The 24,959-nt window shown below is 44.4% G+C and overlaps 1 protein-coding gene across 11 annotated transcripts in view; it reads left to right on the top strand.

Moving 5' to 3' along the window:
• The window catches only part of LOC143368432 (uncharacterized), a 539,066-nt gene that overhangs the window by 410,675 nt on the left and 103,432 nt on the right, over positions 1-24,959 (top strand). For all 11 annotated transcript variants that reach the window (XR_013085235.1, XM_076811154.1, XM_076811153.1 and 8 more), the window contains 2 exons: positions 1,226-1,344; positions 12,396-12,699. Coding sequence is in view for 10 of the 11 variants with exons in the window: in XM_076811154.1 (XP_076667269.1) it covers positions 1,226-1,344; positions 12,396-12,699 (423 nt within the window). In the remaining variant the exon portion in view is untranslated. The remainder of the gene's footprint in view (positions 1-1,225; positions 1,345-12,395; positions 12,700-24,959) is intronic.

Below are 24,959 nucleotides of genomic sequence, written 5' to 3'. Positions count from 1 at the left end.
TCCAGTTTTACAAACATTTTCTTGGGGGACGAAATTAGAAACACTTTTTTCAGATCTCACATTTTGCACGTTCTCTCATTTGGTTTATTATCTCGTATTGACATAACATAATTACATTTTGCGATTCGTGAATACATAGAGAAACGTTCAAAGAAAATTCATGCCAAGTGCCAGGTCATTCTAACATTTTATACACCCTCTACAGGGTCAAATGCAAATGGGGGACGAAATTTTACCCTTTACCCTACATGCCTCATAATACGGATGTTTGTTTTACATTTTGCAATTAACATATTCCATAATATTCCATATACAACCTAATGCACAGAATCGTGAATTTAATGAACATTGGCTGAAATCAAGAATCCTAAATATTACAGCTGCTTCTTCTCATCACTATTGTAAGACAACAATTTCATATAGAATAGGTAGCAAGTCAGTAGAGCCAACGTGTTGATGCCGCGATGCATACACTATCTTAAAGTCGGTATCAGATATATTGGCCGGTGAATTCGTTTCCGGGAACAGCGATCGAGGAAAATCAGCCACCACCATCTGACGATCGTGGATTTGCCAGTTGGTGTGCGTGGCCTTCGCAGGGTATATGTATATGGTGGGGTAACGGGAACGCTGCTCGGCTCCACCTGAACCTAGCCGTTTGGCTGTTGAAGCTGTACGTAGACCAATACGAGATGAAGCTATCGAGAAAGAATCAAAGTTCTCACCAATAAAACTCCTGAATTTTTGCGGACCTAACGCACACCTATTCTGATGAACGTATTTCTACGCTAAGAACTCGGTGTGGCCTACGTGTCAGAAGCTTGGCACCATCCCCGCTACTTCTGGCCTATTCTTGTTCTGCGAAGGCGAGAGCGAGGTGGAACGGGAGCGAGTCAAAAAACGTTGAGAAAAGGATCACCGAGGCAGGCAGGCAAACGATCTGGTGGGAGAATACCCCTCACGAAACTCACCGGCCAATATATCTGATACCGACTTCACTACTGCCTACCAAATACTACGTCAACTGTGTTCCCAAAGAGCATACAATTAATAAATAACAGAATTCGCGAAGCTCCGTGAAAACGTCTTTCCACACTCCTCTCGCCTCCCACACTCTCCCCCCCTTCCCTCGGTACGCGGGGAGGCTGAATACGCAATCAAGCCGACTGTCACGAGGCAGATCGTTGCAAAGACGCGCTGACACGGTGCACCGTTTCTGTCGCAGGTCTGCGGGAAGGTGTTCAACAACGCATCGGCGCTCACGAAGCACAAGCTGACGCACAGCGACGAGAGGAAATACGTGTGCACGATGTGCGGCAAGGCGTTCAAGCGGCAGGACCACTTGTGAGTACACCAGCATATAGCAGATACGTGTTATAGCGATTCTCGCACCCCTCCCCCCATTTTCCGCGTCGATTAGCCAAAACCCGTCGTTGTTTCGCGTTTCCTCTTGCGACTGCTGCCGCCTAGAGCGAGAAGCTTCTTCTGTTTCCCCAGTGTTCGCTAAAAGCTCCACGTTTTCTATTATTAAAACCCCCCGACCGCGGGCGCTTTCTCCTCGAAAGTCTGCAATTTTCAATCTTTTCGACGGGGCTGCTTCAGCCCTCAGTACTGCGATTTCGAACGAATGAAACGGGTGCGTGTTTCATGGATTTAGTTTCTATCTGAACAATATATTTCGAGGGGAGAGAAACGTGAACGTCGGACAATTCGGGATGTCGGAATTATAAGCGCGGATAGTGTAAGCTGCAGGGTTGACTGGTGAAAATGAGAGAGCGAAGAGGGAAGGGCGGCTGAATAGAATCGCGAGGCGGACCTGCGAAAATCGAAAATTCAATTCTTCTCGTGAACGAGGAGAGGAATAAGAGGGAATCAATAGTGGCAGCAATGGGGTTGCTTCTTCGAGCCTCGGTAGCCTTGGCCAGACTTGTTGGCCGGCCGTGAGGTCAGACTTGTATTTCCTTCCAAGGAGGATCTACAAATCCTCCCTCCGATTCTTCGACGCTTCCCTACCCTTATTTGAGATTCGCCGCGTGGCTCAACTACATTTCGAGCGGACAGTAGCTTCCTTCTCTGCGACGCTCTCACGCCTTTGGGCGTCACGTTCGATTCCATCTCGTGGTATTACCCCTGACTCGATGAATGCTTTGTCAAGAACACATTGATCTCGCGCGCTAGTGGTTATTCCTCGACATTTTATTATTCTTAATTCGATATTGCTGTGGGGTGTATTGGCGGATCGAGGAGGGATTCTAAAGTGCGCTCGGAAAGTCAGCTTTTTATACATCTGCAATACAAATTTAGAATATTATTCGAGTAGAAAAACAGCCCTTTCTTCTCTGAAAGGAACTGTTAGACTGTTGATGCATTCTTGCAATTTTTAAATCTCTCTGCGTCGTGGTTTAATGAAAAAGAATGAAAGTTGATATTTATCAGCGATTTTCACTTGTTTCGAATTATATTACCGAAGAATCGTGGGAAATTGATACGTGGTGAACGAAAACGATAATACACGTCGGAATATCAATGGGAATTTAAGGAAACTCTTTACGAGAATTTTACGAAGGGTGTTTCTAGTTTCCTACGCCTTGTTGGATCGGTGAAGGTATAATGTATATTTCTTCACGGGGGCGGAGAGAAAAGTATTATTGAAACGCGAACGCGCGGTATTGTGGTGATTTCAGTATCTCGTAAAATGGAGACTAGAAACTGATGATCGGCGTTTGATTGGTGCTGGAGATTCAATGATTGAGCTTCAAGAGGAATTCTAATGCGATTATAGAGCATAACGAATGAGATTATTCAGTGTATCAGAACTGTAGGTAAACACTTAACTGGCTAGTGGGGGAAAAGTGCAAATGAAGTACAGTGATCTACATCTCGGGATTTGAACATTAATGATTTAGTATCTAATAACCACTACATGTATTACTTGGTTACATTTTCAGTAATAGTGTATTTCGCTCCCAGTAGTTGTGATATTTCGAGGCAATAGTGATTTCGTAATTTTCTATCATTTCTATTGCTTACAGTGCTTCGCATCAACATTTATGTACACCTATATCCAATTCCTGACACTCTGAACTCGTGAAATGTCAGTCATTATACGTTCTGTAGAATAGTGCAAAGAACCTGATTTAGAATTTCATTTCCACGACGAACAGGGTGAAGAAATTTCTTTCAGGATCGAATTAAAAATTACCACTCTTTTACCCCTATACTTTTTCACACTTTTCTTGTGTCTTCAACTAGAAATAGCTGAGTGGATAAAAAAATTAGAATCTTGAATACCTGCTAGGAAACTTCAATTTCTAATTATTCTGAGCTAACGGAATAGCAAATAGATCTCTCGTATGAACCAGTATTATTCCTCACCTTCCACTTATCTTTCCACAAGGAATCACTTATTCTTTCGATTACAACGCGAATCACTTTCCCTTGGGTGTGTAATAACTTAACGAAGCGCTTATCGATGCCCACGATAATTGCTGCTATTCCTTACGGCTCGGTCGAACGGAAGCCTTCCTGATCCCGAACTTCGAAAATTTGTCATTGTGTTCGTATCGAGAATCGGCTGCAATCCTCTTTCGTGCCTCACCCCCTTCGCTACTACACTCTGTGGATACTGGCTCGGGCGGACAGTATTTTTCTTTCCCTCGACCTTTCCACCGACGTCGACTTCGTTTTATGTACGTATTTCATTCGATGGGGTCCGCCGACACTACGTTCAATGCGAGCTGACGAACAGCTCGACGAATTACTTTCGTTTCATCTCTGGCCCCCCCTCTCCCAAGTCGTCCTTCTTTTCAAATTCAACGTCCCAGCAATTGTTCCTTTTCGATTTCCTTTCTGTCGTCAGTCTTCGCTCGATCGACGAAAGGCACCTCGAACTTATTACTGTCACATCCTCGAACGAAAATTTAGTAGGGAATCGCTTATCCTTGGCATTACCTTTATCCTTTTCTTAAACAGAAAAGAGGTGTTTCTTCGTTCAGTTAAAAACACTGAAGCGTGATAAACTCACATTAGCATAGAATTCTCTTAAATACTATTCCTCTCGCGAGTTTCTGATAATTCAAAAATGTCTGCAATTATCCAGATTAGTTACTTTAGAGTTGAAAGGATTAATTATTGCTCCATTTGATTACTAAGAGTAACGGCTTGAAAGTTTATACGATGCTCAGAATGAGTTCTGCAAATATTACAGAAACGTCATACAGCAAAATCATGAAACTAAATTAAGAAATGTATTACGTCAGAAAATCTGTTCGTTCTACTCCTACGCGAATATCAGCGCCACCTCCATTCTATTTTACTTCATTTTCTGTACGTCAGTGTCACTCCACTGACTCCTGGCGTACTCTTTTTTTAAATCTCATGAACTTTGTACAGGTTGAAGGAAATTATGTAACGAGGTCGTCAGATTTATCCCTGATTGAAAGGACCTTAGGGGCCGTTGGAGCTCCTTCAAACTTCACGCAGTCCATTCAATTATTTTCAGTCATTACATGGACCCAGGGCCTCTTAGTTGGATTTAAAGAATGGCGCACTTAGAAATATGGCTCTTCTGCCTGATCGAGCGTTCCGTTTGGCTGCTGTCCATAAAATTTCTTGGTCGGTTACTTGGAAACTCGTTTTCGAGAAAGCATATGCCGGGATTCAAGTAAACGATGCATGCGGACGAGTTTATCCGATCAGCGAAAAAGTCCTTGGTCTGTTTCCTGTTTTTATTGAAATCCTTTTAACCTCGGATACCTCGAAGAGGACCCGGGTCTTAAGTACCTAACTCTGGTACGTACTGCGGGCCGAAGTCGTAAAGAATTGTGTTTTCCTCCCGCCTGGAATCCTTTTAAACTTGGCGGACAGCCTCGCGACCCGAGCGCAATTTCAGCTTAAAAACAGCGGAAAGTGAATCTCGCGATAGCGTTTCAAATTCCATTTTCACTAATAAACTTACGGTTAAATTTAACAGTGACTTTGCAAATAGACTGACTGGTTATTATTCCGCTCCTTTCTGCGCGTTCTGTTTTTCACTTTATTGGAATATTTATGAATAAGAACGATTACTGTCTATCCCGACAGAAATGTTCCTCCTATTTTCAGAAATTCTGTTTATATCATTCGAGTTTGTTGGAGTTTCTACTTCGCCCCATATGAACTATGGGAAGATTTTATATTTAGGGATTTCTCTTGTTAACAAATTTCTCATTCATGAGTTTCAGTAAGCCAACAGAACGAATCCTTCTTTATCAATACAGGCATTTCCTTGCCTATTCATTTCGGTCTATTACACGCGGAACTTGCTACTGTTAATTCTGCACAAAGCTGAAATCGTGCTCGCAGAAGTGAAAAATTCTCGTGAGTTCAGTGCTTTCGAGGTAAAAAAGATTACATCATTTAACGTAGTATGCAGCGACCTTTCACTCGCCTTTTTTACAGAATATTTTATGTAACGAATGTAATAGCTGTCGTTACCGGAATAGTCCTTTGAACTCTTTTACGTTTCAAGCATTTAGCAAAGAATTTCCTTCGAGCGGCAGAAGGCTGAAAGGCTCTTTTGCGCGAAAGGGAAAAGAATCTGCTAATTAATCGAGGAACAAGAGCCGGCTCCACCGTTTTCGTGCGTTTCGCTTTTAGTAATTTGCATTTACTACGAACAACTGCGAAGCTACTCTATTACATATACAAACCCCTGCTAGCTCCTTCCACTTTCAAAGGTTAGTTTCATGTAAAATTTCATTAGAACCTCAATAAGTCCAATTAGATATCCTAGAATTATAAGTGTTTCATTCTTTTCTTCCAAATTATGTGCTTTCGAGTTTTCCTTTTTGTTAGACGCCCAGCGAATGAATTACAATTTAATTGAATATACAGCTGTCAGTCTTAACTCACGAATAACAACTACACGTTTCTCTCTATATATATTCTCCGAATTTTTTAGATTCTTTCTAAAGATACATCACTCTTGTGTCGATGCACCTATTTTTCAAAGGGATGGAGAAGCTTAGAGAAGCTCCTTTTTCGCCGCAACAAGATTAATCCATTTCTGCTTCTTCGCCGTCGAAACAGTGCTCGAAATGTCTTCGTCGATCTGAAATGACCGGGAACGAGGGCAAGCGTAACGATAGGTATCTTCGGGCGAACGTGATTATGGCTTGCCATCGATCCGGGCGGAAGTTTGACGGTTGATCGGGAAATAAAAGTAACGCCTCCATGATCGAGCGTAATTTAATTCTGTTTGCGCGAAGTAATAAGGGTCGAGTTGCACCTTCCGTCGGTATTTTCTGAGATCGAATCAGCTCATCGTTATCCATCAGCCATTATATGATGACTGTAGAAAGAAGCTTCTCGGTCTCGTAACATGTTCGCGTAGCAGTTAGCGATTTTTCACGAGGAGTGACGAGAATGCTCCTTCTTTCCCACTCGATTCCCAGCTTCGTGTTCTGGAACTACCGCTGTTGCGGCAAGTTTCATTCGCTCGCTCATATTTTACAAAGAGAGACGTAAATTGGATGGATTTTTGTTCTAGCATTTTTTTGTAACGGGAGGGTAACTTTTGTATCTTTAACGCGGGTCACAACCCTCCGGTTTTCTTCTCCTCTTTTTTATTTCGTTCCCATTCTCGGCGAGTGACACGGCGCTCCGCGAATTTCTCGTGCTCTTGTTATACAAAAAAAAAAGAAGAAGACATTCGGGACGAGCTCCTCCGGTTCGGCTTTAGGCAACGGAAAAACGGACAGGGAAAAGGAAAAGAAGTAGCGGGGGTACTTAACCTGTTTCCTGTTATCCCTGGAAAGCCTCTTATTTCGCGGATGCCACATAGAATTTGCACAGAATTCGTTGTCTGGGCGCAGGAGTAATTACGTAGACAAAAGAACCCTATAGAAAGTCAACGTCGAAACGGGCTCCCTTCCATGGCAGTAAGCTGCGTCACCGCAATTATTCTTCCCTTGCACATTTTTCATTGTCTGGGTTATTCCGCGGCCGTGTTATTGCTCTTTAATGGGAAGAATTTACAGTGGGGTGCTTCACGGTAAACTTTGTTTTCGCGGGGAAACAAGGCTTCAAATGCCTACCAGCTGTTCACAATAATTCCTGCCACATAGAGCGCGAAATCAACAGTGTCGCGAGCTAATACTATGGAACTTAAACGACATTTCAAGTCTTTCCTTCGAGCACAGCATTAATAATATTACGAATTAAGTTTCTCCAACGTGGAGGCACATAAACCACGGAACATCCCAATCTTTCTAAATGCCAAACAGCAAAATCCTACAGAGTCGTTTCACTGACCAAAAGGATATCTCTCGAAACGATACATCTGTATAACCTACTCTTATCCACAAAGAAGAAGCTGAAAAAATCCTATCACCCCCAATATCGAAGACGCTCGATCGGAACCCTCACGCGAACCGTCGAGCCACTCTGCGAACAGTTACAACGTCGCTAACTATTATAGATCTACGTCGAGCAAATTAATACCGAGCCCCGAACGCCAGAGTCGCAACGGCAGCGTCCCCCTCCCCGAAGAAAGACGTTGCTGGTGGCCGTTGAATGGGGCTCGGCGCTTAATTGAAATCTGAAAAAAGACGCCCGGAGCGCAACATCCCGCTCCGATTCTCCTAGGTAGAAGGTGGAGAAGGCTCCTCTGTCCGGCGACCCGACCGCTTCATCCCACCCCCGTCGATCAGCACCCCTTTCCCGCACGGTTGCCGAGCGAGCAAGCGGGCCTCGCCATTGTAAGTTCCTCGGCGTATCTCTGTTATCGAAGTAAATCCACGTAGTCCTTTTCCCGGGGTTCGAACGGCGGCGCTGCTCCTCGAAATAAGGGAGGACGAAAGGAAGCGCTTATACCTCGAGAGGTATTCTCCTCGAGGGCTCTTCTTCGTGACTATATATATATATATATATATATATCTTTCTCTCTCTCTCTCTCTCTCTCTCTCTCTCTATATATATATATATATATATATATATATATATATACACATAAACAGAAAGAGAGGATGGAAGAGGTGTGCAGAGGACAGTCGCGTCTCCTGGTCCAAAAGGGATTTGCGACAACTTCGGGACAAGGGGGAGGAAGAGTGGGCGAGGAAGAGGGTGGCAAGGACAGTGGTAGGAAGGGTTGGGTGCAGGATTCAGGAAGAGTCGTTGTCGATGCAGCCAGCAGGGGAGCTTCGCCGTTTCTTCGGTCTTCCGCTTGTAAAGAGGGCTTGCTTTCCCACCTCGATATCGTCGATAACCCCCTTTGTTCCTAGCCTTCCTTCCTTTCCCGTCCGCCTAGCATTAAGGACGCTCCCGACCCCGCGAAATGAAAGAAAATAGGGCGGCTGGGGGGTGGCGGACGACCCTCCTGGTAGACGCTCCTTTGCAACGCCCGGCTCTGCAACCCCGGCGAAATTAATGGAGAGTTGATAATTGGTGAGAATTTAATCTCGGACCTTGACGGCTGGCCACCGGCGAACGCCGGGTACTTTGGCGCGGAAAATCCGAGGGGAAGCGTCGCCGCTATCGCGGAATTCATTGTCAGGCTCCTCCGAGATACTTTGACTTGGGGAAAAGAATCTTGGCAAGCAGTGGGGCTGGTCTGTAGAGGTTGAACTTGGATTGTGTTCTTAATCATTCTGGGGTTTTATTGTAATGCGTGCTCGAAGCGTGTAAGTTCATTTCGTAGTGGGGGTAGCTCACAGAAATCGGCTTCTAATCCACCTGCAGCTTGGTTTAAAAATATTCAACTGATATTAGTGGGGCTGATAATTGTGATGGAATTATTCTGTTTGCACTTAGTGCTCCGCAAATTTTCCCTCACTTGCGTGTTTAAATCAAGGAGAGATATTTAGTGCTCTGTTTCTCGCGAGTCGTCAAGTATTTTCTGCGCGGTTCTAAAGGATACGTCACCGTTGTAGAGAAAAAAAAGAATCGAGAAAACCCCGTCCCTTTGTTTCGCTTTCAACGACGAGACTCTCCTTCCTCGCTTCGACGTCTTCAATATAGTCTTTGTTTGTGCCATTTTCCTTCTTCCCGCTGCGTTGAAAACGCTTCGCTGCGGATTTAAGGAGAGAAAGAGACATAGAGAGTGGCGCGGAGAAGGGGTGAATGAAATGAAAGAAATCATGAAGGTATAAACACCTTCCATTGTTGACGTCCTTGGTTCCCTCGCAAAGAAATCGAAATTCTGGTACAACTGATCAATATGTAATTCTGTTTACGAATTCGTAATCCATGAAGAATCCTTAAAGCCCGGCAATACTTTCCAAAGTACTCGTACAAACCCAAACACAATAGAGATAGACTAATTGCAAGTCACATTCTGAATCTCAGCTGTTAACTTCGAGAACCCACTCTCCGCCGATAGTTATCGTTGAAAAAACGCGGTGCAAATTGCGAAATGAATCGTTTGGTCCACGTGCCATGGAAAGAAGCCCTCCCAGCTCTTTTGTTTTCCATCTAACAGCGGAAGTGCAACTCGCAAGTGGGTCGATCGATTCCGGTGAGTGGTCTCAGTGTTCCACAGGGATCGTCTGGCCACGGTGGATCAGAAAGGAAGTACGTTAAAAGTTGAACAAATTAGCTTTTACAAATTAAACCCGCTCCCCCTCTGCTCGCCTGCTCTCGCCCAGCTGCGGAGCGTCGTCTTCGGGATAGAATTTAAGGGGATTCGGTTCGTATATCGACGGACTATAAAACTTGGACCGATAGAGGTGGAGGCAGGGCTGCTGGAAAATTTAGTGGAAACGATGTCCTCCGTGCTGCACTCGGGCTACTTCTTAGCGTGAACCACGAGAGAATCCCTTCCACTTCGAGGGATACGAACGTGGACACTGTTCGAGACCTCGTTAAAGTTTCAGGGCACGAGGGAAAGGGTTGTCGGTGGGTTGCAGCGGCGTAGCAAGTTTCGCTGGGAATGTGGAATTCGTTAACGCGACGGTTCTCATCGATGGGCACGAGTGCAGTTTTATCGTGCCTGTTTCGCGAACCGAGGTGTCTGTGTGCTTGAACGGTGTGATTAATCCGCGAAACTGTGCTCTTCGGGATTTTTGTATAGATCTGACATCGTACTTCATCTTCTTTTCACTGTAGATACATTGGGCAATAATGGAAAGGACCAAAGGGATTTGATATGTGGGCAAAGTTATGCAGACACCTAAGGACCCTCAAAATAACAACAAATTAATTAAACATAGCACGGATCCCATAATTTTGTGATCTTTATTTGCAAAACATTATCAACCAATAGAACAACTCTTACGTTACACAATTATTAAAACTACCAAGCCATAGTTCCATTTTAGGCTTAAAAGACAAACACTGCAGAAAATTTAAAATAATATTAATTATACTAATCGCTATTAAATAACAAAAAGTGAAATATGCCCAATAGAAATAAAGCTACATTTCTTTAACAATTAAAATCTTCAAACTAAATTTACTCAATTTCAGATTATTGAGGGTTAGTTCCTTTCTGCAAAACTTGGCCCATTTAAAACTTATATCACTGAAGCACCATCGACCTTTTTACACTGTGATACTTCCAATACCTAGCATTCAATCACCATAAAATCATTCACCTCATAAATTCCAATTCACTCTTCGTAAATGAAGAGAAATATAAATTAGACGTTTCAGAGGGACATGATTGATTCATCAATGATAACCTTGCACCTCTTCATCTCTATCTGGGGATAGATCTCTTTATCAGACGCCGTAGATTTGACAACGACAACTTCTCGAAAGCAGTCAGTCATCATTAAGACTGAAACACCTGAGAGAAATCTTCGCCAAAGATGTTTCCCTCCCTCGACTTCACCACGGCCATGTTATTCCCGGTAAATATTTGCTCGGGGAAAGCAGATCCTGCGAAGTTTCGGTATCGATGGCGGGAATCAGACGAGAGAAGTAGCTTTGCCGGTGACACGGTCGGACAATTTACAGTCGCACTTAGCGGCCGTTTTATCCGCGCTAAATCTCCGATCTCGATTACAGTTACGGCTAGACAGCCAGGCACTTAACGATGTCGTTTCCACCGTGTAACTCGCTGCCGGATTAATGCAATTATGGCGGCGGGGAGGTAGGGGGAGAGTGGGGGACCAACGTATCAGACGCTCTTCTTAAGGGCAATAAAGGTACCCTCCTTATTCGTCGGTCAGACCACATCGCCAACTTGTTGCACTTTCGCAGACTTTCGTGCTAGCCTCTCCTTTTTTTCCCCTCCCTTCGTGGGAGTCTCAGCGATGTCGCGGGAATGGCACGTAGCAGGTGATAATAGTTAACGCGGCTTCGCTTGATGAATGTTTACGACCGCCTCCCTACTTTTATTCTCCGCTGTAACGAATAAATCACAGGAAATGGGACAGTTAAACTTCTTGGATTTTAAGTTACTGGGAAGTGGGGCTGCGAGTTCAGACAGTGATAAAAGCGCTGAACGTTACTGTATCTTTTTGAACTTCATGATTGGAGAACACTTTTATCCCAGAATTGCAAAAGAAAAAAAAGAGTTGCTTTTAGGTATCTTGCAGTGGGCCTGCGTTATTTGTGTTTGTCTTGTACCACACACCATGGATAATTGAGATGCTTAGTTTATTGTACCTCTCTCTTTTAATAATACGTTCGATAGAGAAATTTTATAATTAACCAGCTGCTTCAAGCTTCTCATTAAGCTTCGTTATTCGAAAATTCACGTGCCCAACTTGTTGCACACTTCGCAGCAGCAATTTTGCCTCCTCTAGGAGTGGCAGTCAGGTATCCTTCCCCGAGGTGTTCGCGAGATTAGTCGAGGCGAGTCCACGAGCAAGTTAAGTATGTGTTTCATCCCCGTCGATGATATTACACCCGGATATTGAGCAAATGGGCTGGAGAGAAGTCTTTAGCCGAGGAAACGGCTGTAAGGCTGTCACGCCAAGGACGAGCTTAGATCCGCCTCGTAAGATAGGACACGGATCGTGCTTCGTCCTTGTACGGGATTTCTCGAGTTGAGTGGATCCTCTGTGGAGATACTGACGTCATTGGGCCGACATAATTTTGTAGGATGATACGGGGATCTGGTGATCTGGTACCTGGGCGTTTATTCCAGGCCGATGATAGATTACGGTACCTTGGTACTTGAGATCCCTAGGCAGGGGAAGCTTGAAGACACTTGCTGTGTAATTGAAGAAACTACCGACAATTTAATGTAACTTTAAGGAGTGTTTATTATAGGATAATTAGTCCACACTGTCGATCACGGACAGTTCATTAAAGAAACTGATATTACTTTTGCATTGAGGATAAAAAGCAAATGAAGATACAAAATTACACGTAACACCCTGTCCAGGGCGAGCTTGCGCACCCAAAAGGAGCTTCTTCTTTCGGAGCGTGTTTGATCTGATACAGGAACTCTGTTGTCCCTGTTGCAGAAACGGGCACATGCTGACGCATCGAAACAAGAAGCCATACGAATGCAAGGCAGAAGGATGCGGCAAGTCGTACTGCGACGCGAGGAGTCTGAGGCGACACACGGAGAATCATCACGCTGGTAGCAAGGTGAACGAGAGCGTCAGTCCCAGCAGTCCCACCACCGGACCCCACACCCCGAACACGCCGGGAAGCAATCCCAGCACGCCCAGCACACCAGGTGCCACGTCGACGCCCAATGGCCACGGACATCCGGCCTTGAAGCAGTTGCTCGCCACGGAACCCACGCAGCCGCAGCAGCAAAAGGTCAGATTCAAATGATTCCTCTCATTCATTTTCACCGCACTCTTAAGAAGTGCCACCTTGATCTCTGAAATTGTTCGCTCGAGGGAGCCATTGACATGTTCCCTGTCACCATAGGATTTATATTTTAGACTGTAATCTTTGATTATAGAAAGGGTGGTAGTTGTGCGATATTTTTCGTAATTTCATATTCGTATTGAACAGTGCATTGTTCAGAGTTCGAGAAGAAATATGCAGACGGAAAGTACGCTATCTTTGGAATAGGAATACAATTATATAAATCTAATCATGGTACGTGTATTGATTCGTATTTGTTTTCTGAAACAATGCGAACTGGTGCTTGCTTATCTCTTAAGCCGGGAATCCATCGGGAAGCTAAGCTAAGCTATGCTATGCGATGCTATGCTTGAACGTAGCTTTTGGTGGAAACGGTTCCATAAGAAAGTATTGAATCTAATTTTTTTTAAAACGTAGCATGGCATAGCATTGCATCGCATAGCATAGCTTAGCTTCCCGGTGGATTCCCGACTTTAGGTAGGTATATTTTTCTCATAACTTAAAACTTATAAGACCTAAGTGATCCCTCTAAAGTTCATCTGTGTCGTGAATTTACTGCCACTAAATTGAACATTTTCCACTTATGTAATCGATAGAAAGGAAACAGTGTGTGTTCGTGATTACTAGGTATTAGGTAAGGGATGAACAGAAGCCTAGCTCGTAACAAGCAACGCGTTATCAATCCGTCTGCCACGGGTAATTTAATCGAAAAGCTTGCGACCCGTCAGTCGATACATACGTCGTGACGCCGTTTTCTCGAAATTGGTCTGATATTGGTTCCTCGGGGATAGGTTTAAAGGCTTACAGCTGGCGGCCCCTCGAATGAGTCGGTCAACGCGGATCTGAAGATCCAGCGACGTAAGAGGATTACGTGGATCTTCGTGATCGTCGAGTATGTTACGCGGCGTCTAACTGTGCCCTCATTAATTTTTATACGTCATTCGCGAACTTCAATTTGTCGTGCACCCCCCACTCGGCCCCGATAACGGGATTCCAAGGAATTATACTTGCTCCCGGGCACGAGCAACGTTCAGGATTACGGTTATTACGCGTAACTCTTTAATAACGTCGTTTCGAATGCTTGCCGATCGATCCGCTTGCCGGGGGTAATTATTGGAAGGCTGTGGGATTGAGGGAAATATTAGAAAATGATTTTTCTTGGCTTAATAGGTGAAGAAGTCGTAGCTGCAGATTTCAGGCTGTGTCGTAGATTATTAAATGGGGTCACATTTACTGCTAGTGTCCCTATTACTGCCACTTGATTTACTTTACTTAATAAAAACGTAACGTATAAAGAATACTGTACAAGAAAAAAATTATTATTAAATTGGACTGTTCTTCTTATTATTATTGTACACTATTCTTTATACGGTACGTTTTCTTTGAGTAAAATAAATCATGTGGCAGTAGTAGGGACACTGGCAGTAATTGGGACATCTACCCTATTGTTCTTTGTCATTTTCTTTGGGTAAATATTGGTCTTCTTGCACGTCCGATTAGGGATTACTTAACTTCCTTCTATTTCTTCTACTTCTTTCACCTACTGGAGGAATTTATTACTTGGAGATTAGTGGAGTATAAATATATTTCGCCATTAAGTTTTTAGGATCTTAACAATTTCTCTTGTTTACGATATCTTAACCCTTCTTTCCTTAAAAAATTATGCAATCCACTCTCCAGAAGTGAAATCCGCGGATAAGATAAATGAAGGACTGTCTTTTCCTCCTTGGAGGACTGATGTCTTTTAAACCATAATTAAGCATACTTCCATGATTATCTACTAGTGATTTATGATGATACAACAGTGATACGTATTACATATTTTCTCCATCTTCAATTTTATGTTTGCGCGAACCACTGTAGCCACCGTCTAATTTCTGACATCTGCTACTGTCGCCAACGTGTGATCGTTAACTACTCCTGTCTGAGTTTCTACAAACTCGTACTACTGTCACGGCTGGCTGATTATGTGCCAACGTAAGTCTCCCTCGGTAGCCTTCCCCACTGGGTACCACTGCAAACGATGGCTGACTGATACAACCTGTTTCTACTGCGTTAATAATAGCCCGCAATATCATGGCTCTGTTTACATGGGGGTATAGTATTACGACATTCTTGATAATTATACACGGTAATTGTTTGCGTTGCATTGTACAACAACGTAATGCTGCACCCCTCGAGAATATTGCCATTTAATTGCTGTACAAGTGCCATCGATTCCTAGAACTCTTCTCGTCTGAAAATAGATGCCCCTAGGTAGCTGACATTTATTGTCCAAAACTGTGTTTATGAATAGAGCGCTATCTAATAATTCGATCTTCAGTCTGTTTCAATAAGGAAATGTTGATTGAAAGCAGTGGGATTAATATAGTATATGAAGGGTAGGGAGAAAATGGGGAACGCCACAAACACCTCTATCGAGAAAATTAAATTTTAGTTACTTTAGTCCACCAGTAAAGAACAAGGTTCGATGAATTTAATTTTCTTATGTAATTTTCTTCTTAAATAATTTCTTGTTTCACCTTGACAACAGAAGCTTATGCTTAGGCAAACAGTGCACCTAACCCTTTGTGATTCGACAGTTCTGTATTCCCAGTTGCAACCAACAAAATATGCAATAAATCGCAAGGACATCCCCAGTGTTCCCCCCTTACCCTACATACATTCCGCGTCATTTATATAAATAATAAGTTATTGGTACGGAAATATTAAACATATTCCACATGGGCTTTCACTTTTGTATCAATGAAACTATAATAGTGCAATTTGACCGAATATAAGTGCAGCAAGTGAGTTCAAAACATCTGATACAAAAACGACCTACCCTCCATTACTACAATTTATTTCAAACATCATATAAAACCAACTTCGTTCTTCATCTAAACATTCCAAAAATTCCTATCCTGCCCACAGCACAAAAATTTAAAAAAAACTCGGATGCATTTACACGCTTCTCTCACCGAAGCTTATCAGACGGCCCGAGCATCAGCCAACGTTTATCACTTCCAAAGAATCGCGCCAGGAATCTCTGCCACGTGGAAACGAAGCGGCGGACCAACCGTGGAACAGCAATTTTCAACCCCTAAGAATCCGCCGCTCGTTAATCCCACGCTGAAGTCGAAACAGCCCGTTCAGAAACGTCGCGAAGTCGCCGGAAAATCTTCCGCCTTCGCCACCTTGACCCGCGGAATCAGCCACCCCCGTCCAGGGGGTCGCGCTGGTTTTTATTGGCTGCGAGCGTCGGTGAAGGGGGAGAGGGTCGAGTCGCTTGGCCATTGTCGGGCGATAAAACGCGGGGCCGGGTGAAGGGCGAGGGAAAACGAACTGCTCGCGAGGAATCGCGGGGTGGGATGAGTCCACCCTTCTTCATCTAGCGTGGATCACCCCCTCCGGGCGGCGGGGCACCGGCTTCAGACTTGGTGGAAATTAGTTCTCGGCCGTAGAGCACGGAATTATTGCTGCTTTCAAAGTCGCCCGGCCTCGCCGCGCGCTTACATCTGGGGTCTCGGGGTGAAAATACAAAGAAAAGACGGGACGAGCCGAGTGGGTGAACGGGGCGCGAGAGGGAGGAAGGAGAGCGTGTACGGGTCCGTATGGGAGTGAGAGGTAGGGTGAATTTGGGAGGAGGTGGGGAGGGGCGAAGGGTGGAAAGGGACAAGGATGAAGCGAGGGTAGTTAAACCGAGACTACAAATCTACGATATTGAGTTAGAAGTAAGGCGAACCCTTGAAGCCGGGGGCTAATAAAATTTGATGACCGGGAACTTCGTAATGAGAACGAGACGCGGGAGGGGGTGGAACCGACGGGAAGATAGTCGGCGGGGCGAAGGGACAGGGGGCCTCGAACCAACCGGCTATGAAAACTTCTCAGACGCAACGACTTTCTGATTTATGATATTTCATCGGGCCGTCGGGAATCTTGGTTCTTTTGGGCTCGTATACCTGTAACTATTGAATCTTTCTTCGTCGTCGGGAAAACATATCAGATGTGAGACGGTCGAGTTAGCCATTTCGAGGACCTCGACGTAACTACAATCGTTGTGATGTCAATAATCTTCGTTTTGAAATGGAAGTTGATAGGAGATGGTTGCAGGTGTCGAAAGGAAGTTTGCAAAGTACATACCATGACTCTGTTCTTTCCTATAGAAATAGGCTATTGTTTAAAATAGACCAGTGAGACCACCGGATCAATTAGAATAATCTCCACGCATGGAGAAATCGTTTTTAAATATTTCGTCGACCACGCCTTTACGCCTCAACATCAAGATCAAAGCATAATGGCCGCCGTTCGCAAGGGCACAGCGGGGTTGGATCGGTGAGCTCGCGTTCAAAGGGCTCGCGATTATTCCAAGCAACTCGACGCTCGAGTTCCCGATCGCAGAACAGCGATACGAGACTCGTTCGGGTATTCGAAATCACAGAAACAAGAAGAAGGGCGTCGCGTGAACGTAATACGCGGCGCGCGTAGGTGGCGCGCTCTCGTCGCGTGAATCCACTTCAGAGGGCGGAGGAAAGATGAGCCGGTAGAGGGAACGTCGAAGTGATTCGACATCAAAAGGCGTCTGCCGGTCGTTCAACCGGGCCTCTGATTGCACCGTAAAGGCGGCGTGTCTTAGAAATCATGGTTATCGCGGCAGAAAATCACTTTCTTGCTCGCGGGAGCGTGCACGCCCGACAAAAGCGGCAAAGGGCAAGGTGACCTATAAAGGAAAGGCGCGTTGCACCGACGAGGGTACGCCGCCGGGCTTGTATTGTCTGCCGTGTATCTGCTTCCCTGCTAACCGGCCCCTTCCAATTTTCTAATTTCTTCATTTAATGAAATCTCCAGCGAACTTGCGTCTCGTTTAGAAGCAGCCGTGGTAATTGAAAGATTGAAGTACATTCGGGGCAGTCAACCTTTAACCCCTTCTGTCACGGTAGTCACGAGGCGAGATTGCTTTTGCCGAGATTTTTTAGTGGCTCGTCACACGGGAATCTCGATTTGAAACGATCGTTTAGAAGATGTTAGTACAGATTTCCGTTTTCCATTCAGAATTGATTAGAGTTGTTAGGTCCTCAGTCGTTACTAAGTTGGTGCATATGAAATTGCTATTTCGCGTGGGGAAAATTCTTCAAAATTATTTTATTTATGTTACTTCTTTAAGGGGGTACATGGGTATTTCGGGGTCACAAATCGAAATTTGTTATCAACTGTTTATGGTAGCCACAAGTCTTAGAAGTATTTTAAAAAAGATTTCATTGAAAAATTCGAAAAATTGCGAGCGTTACAGCGTAAAAAGTAATGAGCGGGCTAATTCAGGTAAACGCGCCGCGGTAGGCTTTAAAGCCGGTTTTCACAATAAAGTATTATAAAACGTACAAATTGAATGAATTATTAGTCGTCCTTCAATCCAACCCAAAAGAAACTTCATTTTTGCCGTTTAATACCCCCTTAAGGGGTTATACCTAGTCAGGCGGCCAAAAAGAGGCGAATATTTGTGAATTTTTTTTAAAAATCGGAAGCGTATATTTTTACAAAACTTTTTGCGCTTAAAAGAGCAACAATTAAAGAACATTTGGTAATTTTTTCGTAGAATAATATTTACGTTTATAATAAAGTAACAACCCACATCCAAGGAGCCTTTTTAAAAATTTGCTTTTGCGGTGAGCACTGCCATTCGGAACCAGATTATCTAAAATCAAAAAACAAAAAAGATTTCGTTAGTATATTAATGTATCTTCCGATTGACGGAGAGAATTTTCCGAAATATTAATTTTAAACAAAATGGCGGCTACTTAAAGTTGAAATCCTGATTTTTTCGTGCAAAAATCACGCGAAAAAAAACAGTTGTATGTACAGCCTGAAAATGTTCATACAAAAATTAATTTATGCTTCATAACTTTGTGATACACACTTGCAGCAGAGTCTCGAAAGCGAAGTCACCGTTCGTTATTTTCTATCAAGTACCTACCATAAAAATATTTGCCTCCACGTTTCAAAATCTTTGGTTTGAAAAAGTAGAATGTACCGCTTCCTATTTAAGCAGTGCCGAAGAATGGTGCAGTCAGCAGTGCAAAAATATGACGCCATTGTTCTCGTCCACGGGATTTATTCGCGAGTTAAGAATACCAGGGAGTTTTGAGCGCGAACAAAGCGCACCCACGCACTCTGCATCGTCCACGATTAGAGGCAATTCGCGGAATTCGTGCGATCCCTTGATTCCAACTAATTACTACAACCGAGATTCCTACGATGCAGTCAGGTCTCCTGCGACCCGTGAAAATATTTCCCGCGGGTTTTCGCGCGCTTTATCCGCGGCGCCCCGTGTACCGTACAGAGCACGATTTTAATCATATTAAACTCGAAGCTTCCGGCTCTTTCAGCGCTGGTAATATTGACAGAGAGTCCCGGAATTTCATATTACGCGGCCGCGTTTTCGCGTGCATTCTGCTCGCGGAATTTTCGAATCGTTGTCGCCATTGTGTCTGGGCGTCCCTTAATCGTCATTAGCCGAGTGTCCATCGCCGAATGCATTTTTATTTTTGTACGCCCTGATTTTAACACGCTTCCAAAGGGAACCACGGTCTGCTCTCCGCCTTTGTGTTCCATTGAACTTTCAAATATCCAGAGTGCATCGTGGAGCATTCATTTTTATGAAATTCCTATTTCGTTCCGAGGAGTGATTGACCAAAAGCAAATGGCAGATTGAAGACTCTTTGTGATCCCCGTGAAAATTAACAAATATGAAGTGTGCTTCAATAGTTTATATTTTCCTTCTTAAAATATCTAAACATTGGTTATTTCTCTTGTAATTAATAATTTAGTTGCAATCAAGTAGTACGATCTTCAACAGAAGACACCTCTATCTTAGCAAACATTTGCCTCAGAATATAAACCACTTTTTCAGACGATTGCAAGTGTTTTCACCTTCAGACAAAATAAGCAATCGTTTTTCCGAAACGATTATTAGTGCGTGAAAATTTCCTCCAGTATCTGTCAGGGGTTCGGCACACAATTTCCATTCAACGCTCGCGGAGCCTCGCACAATTGCACTTAACGCGCTGTCCTGCTCCGATCAGCGCTAGGCCTGGAATTATCTTCTTATCGAGAGGGCATCGTAAACTGGGTCGAACGAAAGCTCCGGATCGATTCGTACACAACATCGTGTCCTCCGTGTGTGTGTGTGTGTGTGTGTGTGTGTGTGTGTGTGCCTTTCGTCTTTAGAATCCCGATCGAAATCAGAATCGCGGGAGTGTACTCTGGGTCTGGTGCCTCGAAGTTTGCAAATTACGTTGAGCCGTGTTTGAACTCTCGTATATACCTGGTCGCCCCGCGTTCTACACGCGTGTCCCTTCACAGGATCTCGCGCGTGTGCAGACAGTGGAGCTCCTAGCGCCGAAGTCAATCGCGGCACGGAATTCGTGGTTCTCGGAGTTAACGTGCAATCGGGCTTGTCTATTGTACGCGGCTTGAAGCGGTTTGAGGCTCGTGGAATATGGGACATGGGAGGAACCATCGATATACACGGTGAAATTCGTTTGGACACGTCTGCAAATAGTCACTTAACCCTGTGGAACTTGAGAATCCGATTTAAATACCTTTGTGAGGGAAGGAAACTAGTGGCGGCGAGGGATGAGGATGGTTCTTGATGCTGGAAAATTTCTGTTTTCCTACTACCTATGTGAATGTTCCGTTAGCTCAGCGTTCAAATACTGGAGGATTCGACACTCTGAGCTTTTCGATATTTGAGCATTCGACTATTCGGGCGTTTAATTGTCTGAACGTTCGACTATCAGGGCGTTCGAATATCAGAGCGCTCCACGATCTGAGCGTTCAATTACCTCAGCCTTTGACTATTTGAACGTTAGACTATTAGAGCGCTTCACGATCTGAACATTTGACTATTTGAGCGTTCAGCTATCTGAGCATTTGACTGTAACAGCGCTCCACGGTCTCAGCGTTTGACTATTTGAGCATTCGACTATTCGGGCATTCAATTGTTTGAGCGGTCGACTATTTGTGCGTTCAAATATCTGAGGGTTCGACTATCTGAGCGTTTGAATATTTGACCGTTCGACTATTTGAGCGTTCTATTATCCGAGCGTTCAAATATTTGCGAGTTCGACTATCTGAGCGCTAGACCATCTGAGGTTTGAACTATCGCAGAATTGTCTAAGAAGTGGACTATCTGAGTGTTCATCTATCCAAACACTCGATTATCTGGGTGTTTGGCTATCTGAGCATTATACAAATAAACAGCTCCAGAAACTGTCAGTCACTGTTTAAATTTCAAACATACCTAATACAAATATCAGATGTCTCCTATTATTAGCATTGCAATATTCATTATTACAAATCTTAACTGAAACGAAATGTCAAAAACTGGCTTTTCATCAATGGTTTCTAATGGGAAGAGGGAAGCAAACACCCATTATGTAGAAGCATGCACACAACCACGAACGTTCCATCATTCAACGCATTGTTCTTGCATTGAAAATGATGTCTATATAATACAACAGTACAATGCTGAGTTTCGTGTATCAATGAGTAGGTAGAGGATTGTGTAAATTTAATGAGTAAGATCTTATGAAAAGCGTAAATGTACGTACCTCGTGAAACGTGTTTTTGCGTAATTACCTCTTCACTATTTCAATGAGCTCCCTGTTTAATCCTCCGCGCAGAATTATTACACACCGCTAATTATCCGCGTCTAAACATTCCTAACAAAACTATAAGCCTACAGCAGGAAGCAACAGACTCTATCGAGCGAATGCCTCGAGGAACGATGTGCTCCTGCAAACAGTCGCAAAATAATTCAGCAAAGCTCAGACTAAATCTTCTTCAACCTATCAATCGCTCAAGGTACATATGTACAGCCTCCTTCAATATACATCTAAAAACGCATCGTGTCTACCTACCCTAAGGAAAGACTTGAAAGGATAGCAAAATACCATTGGAGAAATCCTATCATCTAACATTTTCGTGCCATCAGCTGCACCGAGAAAAAAAAGGGCGGGGAGAAAAACCGAACAAACATCCCACTGATCCCATCACGCGCAAAAAGAAGGAGAAGGAAAAGCGAGGAGGACTCCGTGATGAAATCCAGTTTCCCAGCACAAAGAGCGATCCGAGATGTGTTCTCTCAGGTGAGAGCTCGATGACACGGGACCCGTCGGCGAAGTCCGACTTCTTTGAAGCGCATAATCGCGGCGGGTCGTCGATTAAACCCTCCCCCCTGCCCTCTCGGTAATTCCCACGGCCCTCCTCATCGAATTTCTTTCGATTTCCAGGCGAAACGGTCGCCCGGTTCGCGCTTTCCACTCGCCCTGGATATATCGTACCTCCGCGGCGCCGTCATCTTCACGGAATTACCACGTAATGGCCTCCTCCTCGCGAGAGGCCCCATCACCTCCCAACCGTTGATCTCTATCCTCGTTTTTCCGTCTAGCGATCGGAACGGACGATTGCCATAGTAATTATCGTCCGCGGGGTGGCGCAGCCAGGCGAACTTTTAAGCGGTGCCGTACTCTCGACGGCGAGAACTACTGCCTCGCTGATTTTAATGAAACTTGGTAGAACTCGACGAGCAGTTCTCCGTTGCGTCTGCGACGGGCACAGACACTTGTCGCCCCTCCTGTCGCGTTAACTCGCGTTTCACGCTGCAGCGTCTTTTTTTCAGATGCACTTCCTCGAGACGATTCCTGTCGCAACGCTGCGACGCCGTTGCTAAGACGCGGTTGCGCCGAATCGATTGCAGTCTCGCAGGATGATTTAAAGTCTCCTCTAACTGTTGGGAAATAATAATCGATGGGGTGTTCGTTTCTGAAATTAGCCAGGGTTTGGAGTGTATTGCGCTTGAGTTCGGTGTTTTGTTCTTAAATGGAATGCTTTTTTGGATGTCTATAATTTTAATTTTATTAGTTCGTTAGTGCTATTATTTTCTTGTTTTATCGTTCGTTTATTTTTGTACTGGCTTTTCTTTTTTTTTCTTTCACACTGTTTCTTTGTTAACTTTATTAATTGTAGGTATATTGTAAACTGAAGGGTCGTTACCTATGGAATAAATAATAATAATAATGCAGTTTGAATACAATGAAGTATTAAGTATGTTCATATATGGAAGTTTGATAGATCGCAAAAAAAATTTTTACACCTTCTTTCTGACGAGTAACCTCTTAAATGAGCAGAAATTGGGACATTCGCCTTAAATGTAGAGTTAAGGTTTTGTAAAATATCCGGAGACAGTGCAGTTTAGAAAAAAAACAACCTGTACTTTAAGTGTCAACTTAAAGTTTGTGTTTTGCCATTCCTCTGGGGCTTACTAGTGTTTAAAAAATTGCTGAGTGGTAAAAAGTAGAGTTCTATTGCGAAAGTTGATAAAGTTAAAATAACAAGGGTTCATGCCAGATCAATTGAAAGCTTTAAAACCATAAAAGCAGCTTTTGTGATTCACTGTGCATGGTCTTCGTAGTTGGGAAAGGGTTGTAGAACTATATGGACTGCTTCCGAAGCCTCTTATCTTCTCTCCGCGGCATACTGGTCGTCATCTTGAAATAGGGCGGTTCAAAAAGTTAATCGAACGTAGCTAAAGAAATCAATAAACATCGTGTCAGCCGCGCAGAGTGTACATCAAGACAGCGGGCTCTGAAAGCAGAAGATCAGTGAACCGAACGCGGTGCCTGGGTCAGCATATTTCTATGAAGCCACTTGAAGTTTGCTCACAGTTGACCAATCATGGCTACACAGTCTACTGCCTCGGAAAGTTCAGCATTTCTTACCCTGGCCTTCCGACCACTTATAACGTGTTAATTCATCCAGACTCAAATCGAGAATCGAAGCTGTTAGACAAGTTACCTTAAAATCACAAATCCCAGAAGCAGATCAGAGCGCATAATGACTATCAGCAATCTGTGTGACATGAAACGCTCCTTGAAATAAAATACCAAACATTCCCAGTCTGTGCATCGAAAGGGAAATTAAATCCCAAGGTCAGCTTTCTATTACCACATTGGCCTCTGTAATAGAGAAGCTTCCACCGTTGCCCATTACGTGCCAGTCCTCGCATATAAGTTTGAAAGTGTCGATCGTGCGCAAACTGCAACAAATTAGATCCCAATCAGAGCGAGCCACACATCGGCGCCATAAATCGAATGCAGCACAAGTTGCGCGGATTCCCGTGTCGAGCTTTCGCGCAGGAACGAAACACCCCTTGAACCGCGTCGCATTTTACCGCCGCTGGTGATAAATAAACGAGCCACTTGCAACCGAGTGCACCGTTGTTCCAAGTCATTAAACCTTGCCGGTTCGTAAGTTTTTCGGGCTCGAAGCACATCTTTGGACACGGCGCGCCCGGTGCAGCAACTCCGGCGCACCCCCGCGGCTGCAAAGTCGAAGGGAATGCGAGAAACAAGAAGCACGATGCCTCTTCGAGCCTCGGCGAAGGAAAATAGTGAAACAGCGCGGGTCGAGGGGACGGTGGACCGTGCCGGGGAGGTTGCTACCACCCCCGCACGGAGGTCTTTCGATATTCCATCGCCGGTGGCACGGAGAAAAAGCCTAAGCACCGCGGTTATTGATGACCGGAGTGTCGGATGGGCCACGTTGATTTATCGGCCCGCGGGAAAGAAATATTTTCACCGGCTAGAGACAAAAGCGGTGGCTGGCAAGAGAAGACGAAGATGAGCAATGGAGAATCGCAGGTGATAGGAAGGACGGCGCGGCGGGCAGGGGGCGGGAGGGGAGTTGGAAATTTACGATAATATTTGCTGGAGTCGGACGGGCTGTGAAATGAAATTTCAGGGGTACGCGACTTTCGCCGGGAGGAATTTTATTCCCGTTCTATTAGCTTTCGGAATAACGGGACAAAAATACTCGGGCGATTCCTTGATGGCGGCGGCGGTGGTGTGGAATTTATGCAGACGGGGCGAAGGGTGGATGGGGGGTGGTTCTTAGCGGGCCGAAAGTGACGTGAATCATCATATTTTCTATGAAAACTTTCGCCACGGTTCTCGTCGGGGCTGTAATGGAAGATTGGAAATGGGAATAGCCGTGGCGTCGAGGAATTCGTTTCTTCCCTTTCTTCTGTTGCTGGGAAGTTCGGGAAAGTGATTACTCGATGCACCATGATGCTGCGTTAGGTTATGCTGCTCGGTGCTTCTTCAGGGAAGGGGTGTTTGATCATTCGAAGGTCGAGCAGAGGAATTCTTGCCAGTTAGATAGTTAGAAGT

The sequence above is a fragment of the Andrena cerasifolii genome, chromosome 4 (genome assembly GCF_050908995.1).
Source record: "Andrena cerasifolii isolate SP2316 chromosome 4, iyAndCera1_principal, whole genome shotgun sequence".
NCBI classification, from domain to species: Eukaryota; Metazoa; Arthropoda; class Insecta; order Hymenoptera; family Andrenidae; genus Andrena; species Andrena cerasifolii.
The sequence above is the reverse complement of the archived record's forward strand: the minus strand, read 5'-3'. Positions and strand labels throughout refer to the sequence as shown.